The 12,420-nt window shown below is 45.5% G+C and overlaps 1 protein-coding gene across 2 annotated transcripts in view; it reads right to left on the bottom strand.

The window, feature by feature from the left end:
• Positions 1-5,727: 5,727 nt before the first annotated feature.
• The window catches only part of LOC140917423 (interferon-induced GTP-binding protein Mx1), a 29,303-nt gene continuing 22,610 nt past the window's right edge, over positions 5,728-12,420 (bottom strand). For both annotated transcript variants that reach the window (XM_073360243.2, XM_073360253.2), the window contains exons 11-14: positions 11,372-11,530; positions 10,434-10,510; positions 6,723-6,965; positions 5,728-6,201 (exon numbers count right to left, since the gene is read on the bottom strand). In XM_073360243.2, the coding sequence (XP_073216344.1) occupies positions 5,971-6,201; positions 6,723-6,965; positions 10,434-10,510; positions 11,372-11,530 (710 nt within the window). In that variant the 3' untranslated portion in view covers positions 5,728-5,970. The remainder of the gene's footprint in view (positions 6,202-6,722; positions 6,966-10,433; positions 10,511-11,371; positions 11,531-12,420) is intronic.

Raw genomic sequence — 12,420 nt, forward strand, 5'->3', positions numbered from 1 at the left:
AAATTGTCCTCAAGTCATTCATTCTTCTGGGCATTCCATTCTATTGTTCCCTCCAATAGCGACAGTGATCAGTGTTTCCACCCACAGAGGAGAGGCAGAAGATTGGGCCAACCCTGCAGTGACTCTGCCTCTACCCTTGTTCTCTGTCCACTCCCTCTAACAGCCCCTTTGGCCTTCCTAGGAGTCCCCCTACCATTACTCCGTCTGGGTCTTCTTTCTCTGGAGCATCTCATGAAGTAAAGTCTGTCATTACAGGTTCTTATCTCTGTAATGGATTTAATTTTGATGTATTTATTAAGTGTTAATTAATGCACTATGTGAGTCCCCCTTCAGCCCTCTGTATAAATTGACCCCCTTCTTTCCATATGTTTTGTCCATAGGGTTTTCTGCAGCCCTAGGGCAGCCAGCAATAGCCCCTGTGCCTTTGCAATGGGGTGAGGGAAGGGGACCATGGATTCCCTATTTATGTGATTTGCAAGAAGTGTTGTTATTACTCAGGGTACCAAATGTGTTTAAATGATATAAGTGCCTTGTAAAATCCCCAAGCAAGCTCACTTTCATTTCTCATGTAATAATCTCATATACAATATACACAATTTTTTCATTAATTATACAAGTTCAATTTATTATTATTATTTCTGTTGTTATTAGCTAGGTTGCTGTTTTTTTCCAGTGTGGAAAATTGTGTGCTATTTTATGGGTTGAATGATTGAATGACATAATTACACCCCTCTTCCCCCCACCCCCACCAATGTTCGTCACTAAGTCTGGTAATTTTGTCAAGTGTCCGTCGCACAACATGGTGGTGCCTACCCCTGCCCCGCTCTGCCCCTGGGGATGCAGGGTCCAGGGTGGCCTGGCACCAGCAGCAGTGAGTGACCTGGCTTCAGCCCCAGCATTGCTCAGGGGCGGGGGCTTGGGCGAAGGGGTGGAGTGGGAGTGGGAGTGGGGTGGGAAGAGGTGGAGCAGGGCGGGATGGGGCTGGGTTGCTCACTGCTGCCAGCGCCAGGCCCCCCACTAACCCTCCAGTCTGCCCTGGACCCTGCGTAGGTCCCCCTGAAGCATAGGGCCCCCCAAAGTGCAGGGCCCTGGGCGGTTGCCCCGGTCCATCCTATTGATGGGATGGCTCTGCTTGGGCACCACCAAAAATTATACAAACCTGGCACCTATGGTGCTTGCATCTCCTGACTTTAGCCTGCCATTTATAGTGACAACCGATGGAAGCCTGCAGGACCTGGGTGTGGTGCTCAGCCAGAGGGGGCCAAGTGCATGATCACATACGCAAGCCAAGGGCTGAAGAAGTCAGAAAGACATGACAAAAACTACAGTGCTTTTAAACTAGAACTGCTGGCCTTTGAAGTGGGCTGAAATATTTAAGGATTATTTAGCGTACTCTAAGGTCACAGTGATCCCAGATCACAATCCACTCTGATACCTTGCAATGGCTAACTTAGGTACAACTGAACACTGGTGGGTGGCCCAACTTGCTGCATTAACTTTTGAATTACAGTATAAACCTGCAAAAACAACGAGAAGTCCTTGTGGCACCTTGGAGACTAACAAATTTATTTGGGCATAAGCTAAAGCCCACTTCATCAGATGCATGGAGTCAAAAATACAGAAAGCAGTATATATATGAAAAGATGGTATAAACCTGGAAGACAGAACATCAATGCAGTCACCCTATCTAGATTGCCTCTACAGGAGGGATCAGAAGAGAGCGAAGATCTGGAAAAAGACTTGCTGGTCATTCTTGCAGATGTTGTGCAGACCTGTTTGTGGCTAGAGAATCCAAAGCCTGAGGATGAAGTGATGGTAAAGAATGCAATAAAAAACCTGGTAAAAGGGAGTGCGATAATCTTGGAGTACTCATGAGAGGAGATCCAAACTCTGCAATGAGAAGGCAATGTCCGACCTGTCTTAGTGGCAGTCACGAGCCAAATGAGGCCAGACCAGACATTTGGGGCCAGATACCCCCAGTCTAAGAAGCTGGCCAGACAGTAGGAATGATTTAGATTGCACCGCAGAGTGCTGTTCTAGATGTCCTACCACCCCCCGAGATGGCAAAGAAGTGTGGCAGTTGGTGGTGTCTGTTTTGCTACGCCGGCAAGTTTATGAAGCTAGGCATGATCATAGGGGGCATTCTGGAGACAGGAGCACTCGAGGTGCTGAGGAGAAGCTATTACTGGCCCACGATGGGTAGCGAAGTACAATCAGGGATCCATCAGTGCAAACGGTGTGCCCTAGCCTCCCACCTGAGCCCCTTTAATCTGTACTAATATGACTGTCCCAATGGACTACACACTGCTAGAGAGATCTTCAGAGGAGGTATGACAACTTATTGGTTCTCATGGACACGTTTACCCAATTCAAGTCACAGTTCCAACTAGAAACCATACAGTGTGGACAACAGCCGAAGTCCTCATGAAACACTGGTTTGCGGATCAGGGGAGGAATTTTGAGTCAGAGGTGATGTTTGAGTTGTGCAAACTGTATGGCATAGGTAAAAGCTGAACAACGCCCTATTGTATGCAAGGAAATGCTCAGTGAGAGAGGTTTAACTGGACAGTGCATGACAGGCTAAGTTCACTCCCTCCCAAAAAAGAAGCGAGCCTGTCAGGAACATCTCCCTGAGTTGGTGTTGACCTATAACAGCCACATCCATTCATCAACAGGTTATGCTCCTTTTTATTTCATGCTCGGGAGAGATCCCAGGTTGCCAGAGAGGGCCCTGAAGAAGATGATGTGACCAGTTTGGATGACTGGGTCAAAGGTCACCATGACAGGCTGAAGACAACCTGTAAATTTGCTCTCAGTATAACTAAAGACACAGCCCAAAGTAGGAAAAGGACTTATCATCACAAGTCAAGTGGGGCTCTCATCAAACGAGGTAACTGTGTACTAGTTTGTAACCATAGACACTGGGGGCATAATAAAATAAAGGACAAGTGGGAGTTGAATTCCCCACATTGTAATCACACACAACAATCCTGAGCTGCCAGTTTACACGATCCAGCCTGAATGCCTAGTTTCTTCTCATGCAGGAAGGCTTTTGGAACATGAAGAGTTTTGCAACGTTCTGAGCATTGTCAGATTTGGACATATTCTGATTTCTTCTGCGGGATCACTGCCAAGGATTCTTTACCCAAAACATCTTGACCTCAGTAGTTTTACCCTGGGAACCAATAGTTCCAATGTCTGCAGTAGATGCAGATGTCTTTGTGTATCATGCATGGAAAGGCTATCTCCAGACATCTCACATTAACGTGATGCCTTACAGAAGCATGTTGCACTCGAGGATGCAATATTATAGAACGAGGCAATGTGCTGAATAGAGTCAGACATTTCATCCTGCTTATCTAAGAGTTTTCATTAAAATCCACAGCTGACTGCCAAAATATATTAAAAAAAGAAAAGGAGTACTTGTGGCACCTTAGAGACTAACAAATTTATTTGAGCATAAGCTTTCGTGGGCTACAGCTCACTTCATCGGATGCATACAGTGGAAAATATAGTGGGGAGATTTTATATACACAGAGAACATTAAACAAGGGGTGTTACCATAAAGACTGTAACAAGAGTGATCAGGAAAGGTGAGCTATTACCAGCAGGAGAGTGGGGTGAGGGGTGGGGGGAACCTTTTATAGTGATAATCAAGGTTGGCCATTTCCAGCACTTTACAAGAACAGTAGGAGGGGAAAGAAACAAGGGGAAATAGTTTTACTTTGTGTAATGATCCATCCACTCCCAGTCTTTATTCAAGCCTAAGTTAATTGTATCCAGTTTGCAAATTAATTCCAATTCAGCAGTCTCTCGTTGGAGTCTGTTTTTGAAGTTTTTTTGTTGAAGAATTGCCACTTTTATGTCTGTAATCAAGTGACCAAAGAGATTGAAGTGTTCTCTGACTGGTTTTTGAATGGTATAATTCTTGACATCTGATTTGTGTCCATTTATTCTTTTACGTAGACACTGTCCAGTTTGGCCAATGTACATGGCAGAGGGGCATTGCTGGCACATGATGGCATATATCACATTGGTAGATGCGCAGGTGAACGAGCCTCTGATAGTGTGGCTGATGTGATTAGGCCCTATGATGGTGTCCCCTGAATAGATATGTGGACACAGCTGGCAACGGGCATTGTTGCAAGGATACGTTCCTGGGTTAGTGGTTCTGTTGTGTGGTGTGTGGCTGCTGGTGAGTATTTGTTTCAGGTTGGGGGGCTGTCTGTAAGCAAGGACTGGCCTGTCTTCCAAGATCTGTGAGAGTGATGGGTCATCCTTCAGGATAGGTTGTAGATCCTTGATGATGTGTTGGAGAGGTTTAAGTTGGGTGCTGACGGTGATGGCTAGTGGAGTTCTGTTATTTTCTTTGTTGGGCCTGTCCTGTAGTAGGTAACTTCTGGGTACTCTTCTGGCTCTGTCAATCTGTTTCTTCACTTCAGCAGGTAGGTACTGTAGTTGTAAGAACACTTGATAGAGATCTTGTAGGTGTTTGTCTCTGTCTGAATGGTTGGAGCAAATGTGGTTGTATCGTAGAGCTTGGCTGTAGACAATGGATCGTGTGGTGTGGTCTGGATGAAAGCTGGAGGTATGTAGGTAAGTATAGCAGTCAGTAGGTTTCCGGTATAGGGTGTTTATGTGACCATCGCTTATTAGCACCGTAGTATCCAGGAAGTGGATCTCTTGTGTGGACTGGTCCAGGCTGAGGTGGATGGTGGGATGGAAATTGTTGAAATCATGGTGGAATTCCTCAAGGGCTTCTATGGGTACCCACATGGCCCCACAGTATGCCAACATTTTTATGGCTAACTTAGAACAACGCTTCCTCAGCTCTCGTCAGGGTTCCAGGGTGTCCAGTGTTACAAGGGAACTCTTCTTTCCCCCTGAAGACATGACAATCCACAAGGAACTCCACACACTGAAATTTGAAGGGTTCCCCTCTCCCCTATGCAGGCAGGGGCAGCAGGTCTTTAGAAATTCTGCTGGTGCCCAGAACGCTCAGAGCCTGCCCCCCTCTATCTCCACCCCCGGCCCGCCTAAGGCTCTGGGAGGGAGTTTGGGTGGAGGGAGGAGGTCTGGGGTGCAGGCCCTGGGCTGGGGCAGCTGATTGGGGTGCAGGACGGGTGAGAGATTGGGCTCTGGGAGGGAGTTTGGATGGGGGAGAGGGTCTGGGGTGCAGGCTCTGGGATGGAGTTTGGGTGCTGGGTGCACGCTCCGGGCTGGGGCAGAGGGTGGAGGTGCAGGAGGGGGTGAGGGGTGCAGGCTCTGGGATGCAGTTTGGGTGCAGGGGCTGGGAGGGAGTGTAGAGGGCTGGGGTGCAAGCTCTGGGAAGGGGTGGAGGGGTGTGGAGCTTATCTGGGGCTCCTAGGCAGGGCGGACTGGGGGTCCCCGTGTGCTGCTACCCCCAGGCACTGCCCCTGCAGCTTCCCATTGGCTGCAGGGGCGCTTGGGGCAGGACACAGACCCACCCTACCCAGGGGCCGCAGGGCGGGGCTGGCAGCCATGTGGAGCAAGCAGGCAGGAAGCTGCTCAGCTCTGCTGCGCTGCTGGTGGTGAGTGAGGGCCCCAGGCTGTTTTAAATGGCCTGGGGGACCCACGGGGGAGGGGGATGTGTGCCCGGGGGCAGAAGGCAGGGCTGAGGGAGACCCGGCCTCAAACAGTGCTGGAGCCAGGCCTATGGTGTCTGGGCACCAGGAATATTCCTGGTGCCCAGACACCACGGGCCCATAGAACTCACCGCCCATGTATGCAGGTTATTCCCAATTAGAGGTGAATGGGTCACAGGGGCCAGGATTTTCAAAAACAGGAACTTAAAGTTAGGCACCAAAATCCATATTTAGACATGTAATAAGTGGCCTGATTTTCAAAAGTCCTGAGTACCCAACAGTTCCCACTGAATATTTAGGTCTTGGTTAACTAACTCACACAGAAGAGAGTTAAAGAAAAGTGATAGTGCTTTGCACATCTGCTTTAACCTGGGAACTTTGCTAAGCGTTGTCGAGCTTGTGTCAGACGTTTAATTCTTTCTTTCAAATTTTTCCTTTCAGTGGCGGCATCTTTCTTCTCAAGAAGAAGAATGCTAAATTGATCTTTGTCTTGCAAAAGTTGCAACATTTCAGTCTGTAACATTTCAGTGTAGTCCTGGAGGACATAGGACTGAATAATCAAAGGAATTTGAGTGGAGAGACGATTGCCTGCACCCTAAGAGAAAAGAAGATCATCAACAGGATGATGTATCAATAGTCAAGGATGTATGAGGGAAACACAGAAAATAGGATCCTGCAATTTTACAACTGATCAGTCCACTTAGAGGCTTTCTAGCTATTAGGCTGGGAATAGAAAAGTATAGTTAATTAACTCCCTTTCATGTTGTGGTTATGACTTCTCAGTGTTACAACACTCCTAGTAATAGGGCACACTATTACACTTGGCAGCACGTGGTTATTCCATAGCTTACTGCAAATTGTGAACAGTAATGGGAACAAGTACCAAAAAGCAATGACTACAACTAGGGATATTTGAACATTTGTTGTCCGAAAGGTCTTCTGTGTTCAGTACTGTTAATCTAGTATTTACTCGAAGCATACTACTTTCTTTAAAAAAAAAAGTTACGAGTAAAGGAATCACCCCTCTCCTTAAATGTCAGCTGTACATTTCCCCCCAGGTACTTATGTTCTATAAAGTAGGACTGATGGGGGGAAATACACGGACAAGAAACTCACCTTGAAATATGCATTTAAGTGATAAGCCATTTCATCAACGGAATGCTGTTTTTGAGATGCAATAGACTTAACATGAGTAACAGCAACACCAAAAGGGAGGACTTCATGAGCCTTCCTAGTTTCCTGTAAATCTTCACTGTAAAGACTGTCCTGACAGTAAACGATGCGTTCCATTTTGAACTGATTGGCAATTACAGTTTCAGCTTCCTCCTCTTTTTTTTGTTTTATGTCTTCAATTCTATTCTGTGATTTAAAATTAGAAGAAGAATCAATAGAGCAGACCCAATACCACCCAACAATTTATAAAGCAACTCATGATGCTTAAGCATCCATCCAAATGTATCTACTTTCCCAAAAGAAGCAACAGTCAGCACTGACTGCAGTCTGTAGAGGCAAACGGTCCACCCATGACAAAGGTATTATTAGACACTCACTGAATCATCAACCTCTGCTCAAAAAACAGCTGTAGAGCATTTTCCACTCTAAGCATAGATCCAGAAACAACCTACATTGTATCTCTGATTGTCAAGGCAGTCATGAGATACCAAGATGACTCAATACAGCTTTCCTCTGTGTAGACATCAAAGCCACCCAGAACAACAAGCCTCAGTGATTTCATTTGCAGGCTGCACAAAGCTGTAGTCAGCTTGGCTGGAATGCAGAGGGGCAATAGACTACTCTGAACCCCCCATATCATTACTAGGTTAAGCTCATCCCACAACACACACTTAGGAGCAGGGAGATTCCCAGTTTTGAAGTCAGATGCGAAGAATGAAGCTATACCACCACCCTGAGCCTTTCAGACCATACTGAGAATGCAGCTGGGGTGAGCTGAGCTGGCAAAGCAGTAGCTGCACCCTCCACCCAAGTCTCTGTGACACCTTCAGAGTCAGGAATCTCCTCTATGATTAAATTATGCATCAGTTTAATGACCAAATTAACCTATTTATTAACAAACAATTTTGCATTAAACTAAATGAAAGTCAAGGTCTCCTCTAATTGTGCTCTGTATACTTGATGTAAGGGGACTGTTGCCCCCTTACTAATATTCAGTGGGGTGTTTTGGTTGGCTAGCTCCCAGTGCTCAAAGGGGAAAGGTCGATGGGAAATCAGGACCCTGAGACTGACAGTCCCCAGGAACAATGGGGAGAGGCCAATGCTCCAGGTCAGCCTGAATGACAGGGTGGGCAGGCTAATCAGAGAGTCAGGAGGCCAGGGAGGTCCCGTTCTCCATGTGAGCTGGTTTTGCCTGGGTCAGACAGAGTGGGGCCGAGCTAAGGAGAAAGCAGGGGCCCAAGGTGAGCTGGGGAGCAGAGCTGTGCCAGATACAGAGAGAGCAGACTTGCCCTGGGAGCATAGCCAGCAACCAGAGCCAGAGGGGCCAGAAAAGCAGCCCAGGAAGAAGGTCAGTGCTGGGAGCAGAGTCACAGAAGCAGCCTGCAGAGCAGACTTGCCCTGGGAGCAGAGCTGCAGCAACCAGAGGCAGAGGGGCCAAAGAAGCAGCCCAGGGAGCTGGAGGCAGAGCAGCAGCAGTGCAGAGACAGAGTGGTGCAGCTGGGGCTGGAGCAGTCTGGAGCTGGGTGTGGTGAGCAGCTGAGGAGACCGAGGGGGACCCTGGGCAGCAGGCCCAGCACAGGGAGATGCCTCAGCCAAGGGGCTTTGCAGGCCAGGCTTGGATCGTAACCCCGACAGCGCGGGGGCGACACTGGGAAGAAGGGTCCTGCCACTTAGAGCCTGAGAGCGTGTGGCCACCACCAGAGCAAGTGTCCAACCCACAGCATCCCTGCAGCACAGCCAGGGCCGGAGAAGAAGGCCTGGGACTTACAAGGAACAGACTGTGACTTGCCCTGATGTTCCAGAGACACTGTTTGTGATGTTCCCTGCCACAGAGCGGGGTGACGTGTTTCCTTTAACCTTTCCCATTTTTCCTTATTCTTTTTAAAATTAAGTGTTGATTAAATAACTTGCATTTGCTTTAACTTGTATGTAATGGTCAGTGGGTCAGAGAAGTGCCCAGTGCAGAGAGAGTACCCCGGAGTGGGGACACCCTAGCCCCTGTCCTAGGTGACCACAGCAGGGTTGGGGGTCGAGCCCCCAGGAATCCTGGGCCCAGCCTTGTTGGGGTTACGAGGACTCTGCCAGACAGGAGAGTGGAAGGGGAGTCCTCAACGGCAGCGAGGCCACTGGGTAAAGGAAGTGGGAGCGAAGACTCAGATCCTTTCACTAGCCCACTTCACCGGGATAGTGCAGAAGCCAGGAAAGTTCCCCACAAGAGCGGGACTATTCCCCCACTTACACTGAGGCAAGACCTCACAGGACAGGCTAACTGCCAGCCTACACGTGAAGATTGTCCCACCAATTCCCCCTTTGACAGCAATCAGGGAACTGAAGTCCCACAAACTATGCACCCAGTGGAACTTCATGAGTTTAACTGTGATTCTGGTCTCAGTGTAATTCTGGAGTAACTCTAAGGAGGCCTGTGAAGTTACACGTGTGTAAAACCAGTTATGTGAGATCAGAATCAGGCCCCATGCCCTCAAGCTCATGGCATTATTGTTCAGCACCTTCACTTTTATGCATCTGTTGCTTCACTATGTAACTTTGCACTCTACACCAGGGAGTCTCAAACTGGGGATCAGGACCCCTCAAGGGGTTGTGAGGTTTTTACATTGGGGGACATGAGCTGTCAGCCTCTACCCCAAACCGCGCTCTGCGTCCAGCATTTATAATGGTGTTAAATATATAAAAACATTTTTTTAATTTATAAGGGGGGTCACACTCAGAGGCTTGCTGTGTGAAAGGGGTCACCAGGACAAAAGTTTGAGAACCACTGCTCTACACCATTAACTGAATACAGTGGTATTTATCAATCAGTGGGAAGTTATACAGATAGATAATAGATTGACCAAGAGTGAAGATAGTTCTAAGCACATGCCATTAATGATGATGTAGATACAATAAATCAGTGGTTCTCAACCTTTCCAGACTACTGTACCTCTTTCAGGAGTCTGTTTTGTCTCGGGTACCCCCAAGTTTCACCTCACTTAAAAACTATTTGCTTACAAAATCAGATGTAAAAATACAGAAGTGTCACAGCACACTAATACTGACAAATTGCTTTCTCATTTTTACCATATAATTATAAAATAAATCAACTTGAATATAAATATTGTGCTTATATTTAAGAACATAAGAATGTCCATACTGGGTCGACCAAAGATCCATCTAGTCCAGTATCCTGTCTTCCAACAGTGGCCAATGCCAGGTGCCCCAGAGGGAATGAACAAAACAGGTCATCATCAAGTGATCAATCCACTGTCACCCATTCCCAGCTTCTGGCAAACAGAGGCTAGGGACACCATCTCTGCCCATCCTGGCTAATAGCCATTGATGGGCCTATCCTCCATGAATTTATCTAGTTCTTTTTTTGAACCCTGTTATAGTTTTGGCCTTCAACACATCCTCTAGCAAAGAGTTCCACAGGTTGATGGTGCGTTGTGTGAAGAGTACTTCAGAGTATATAGAGCAGTATAAACAAGTCATTGTCTAAATGAAATTTTAGTTTGTTCTGACTTTGCTAATGCTTTTTATGTAGCCTGTTGTAAAACTAGGCAAATATCTAGATGAGCTGATGTACCCCCGGAAAACCTCTGCGTACCCCCAGGGTTACATGTACCCGGTTGAGAACCACAGCCATAAATAGCCCCTTACCTTAGCTGCTCTGAAAAGATAGAAAAAGTTCTCAAAGTGTTGCATGGCAATTTCAGTAAAAGTTTCTCGTACAAGCTCTAAAAAGACAAAGGAGGAATAACTATAATTTCACATCATCAGTATAAATATAAGAACTGTATGAGTCATTAACAAATTGGGTTCAGCTGTAGCTTAAATAATGTTTTAATTTGAAAGCTTTGTAGTTTGCGTATTTCTATTCTGTGTGGGTGATGGTTTTGTGATATGCATTATTTTGTGATGTGTATTATTTTGTGTTCCAAGTGGTAAAAAATGTTTTCACTTGCAAATCAGTTAAATAAAAATATTTAAACTTAATAAACTTTAAGTATTTTCAGTTCATTTGCCTTTGAGGCCCTGGTCTAGCAAAACACTGTAAACACATTCTTATCTTTAAACACTTGAGTAGTCCAATCCATTTGGGGATTTGGAGCCTGGGTATGGAAGACTTGTAACACTGCAACTAGAATCATATTGAGTCCATGGGTCCTGTGGAAATCGTAATGGCACTTGCACAAAACAGAGTAAAATGAATTTGACACTTCCACCAAAATTATCTGTATCATACTTCTACAGATTGTAGCAATATATTGTTACTTTAAATTTGATGTAGTTTTAGTGATAACTCTTTAATCTATATTATTCTCCTACCTACATTTAAAAATGATTTGGTATTTATGGTCTCAGTGAAAACATTTGCATTTATATATTTGATCTGAAGCAGTACGTGGAGGACTGAATATTTCAATATTTTACCAGTTAGCTACACTCCACAAGTTGTAAGTACCATCATCCTGATTCCAGCCCCAAAACTCATCTGTCCCCTAAAAACTTGCCATATGAATTAAAGCTAAGTGGTTATAAAAGCAGCTAAATGAATATGGTCAAAGTTTATGGCAAACTAAGTGAATGAAACTCACCAGTCACTGTCTTCAGTATCATGATAGCTGGTGATTTCAGCAGCACAATTTGTTGTTTCACAATGGCCTCAAATGTCCTGTAATTGACAAACCCTGGGAGCTCTCTTCCACGATAGTGATTTTCAAAGCCCCACACTTCTTCTTTCATAATTTCTTTTACTACAGCAATTAAAACAACAGCACCGTTATTTCTAATAATTCGAGATGTGTTTGTTTTTATACTAAAATCTATGTGAAAAGGCCTGGATTTAATAAGGGGCCAAAACTATTTCTTAGTTCTCATGTGTCTATTTGGATGCAGAACAGCTACAGCAACACTCAGGTTAGCGTAAGGAATCTGAAGATTGTAGATATAAAGTTTTGACTTGTTGGATTACTGTATGTACACTCTGTGACTGGTTAACAAACCTGCCTGTAGTCCTATAGATATTTGAGGGGGCAGAGTTAAAGTCACTGCAGGAAGGATCTCTGAATTATCTGAGTTGTGTGAGGCTGAGATATCAAAGGGGCCTAAGGCACTTGGGTACCTACCTCCATTTGACCATTTTGAAAACACAGCTTATCATCTCAAATTTGACATTACAATAATGTTGTTGTTTAGCATGCAGAGAGATTCACAGTCACTTTTCCAATGAAGTGGGCTGTAGCTCACGAAAGCTAATGCTCAGATAAATCTGTTAGTCTCTAAGGTGCCACAAGTACTCCTGTTCTTTTAACAGGCTGTGTTACCTTTAGCGAGCTGAAAGAACGAGGCGTACTTGTGGCAATTTAGCAAGCTGGCCTTCCTGGAGAAGTATTAGCAAATACACTACCTGCAGTACTCCAGAATTTTGATTTGTGTCTGTGACTCTGGTAAATCAACTTGCTAACAGTCATGGAAACAAACAGCTCAAAACAACCCAGGAATCAAACGTGCATCACTGCAAGGATTTACTTTCATTAGCCTTAATTTTTAGGGCTGGTACAACTTTAGGTAGAACAGAACGGTGAGAGTAGAAATCATTAAAAGTAGTGACTGGGTTACACTAAACTCTATACTTGAACACCCG

Source organism: Lepidochelys kempii, chromosome 1 (genome assembly GCF_965140285.1).
Source record: "Lepidochelys kempii isolate rLepKem1 chromosome 1, rLepKem1.hap1, whole genome shotgun sequence".
Taxonomy (NCBI): domain Eukaryota; kingdom Metazoa; phylum Chordata; order Testudines; family Cheloniidae; genus Lepidochelys; species Lepidochelys kempii.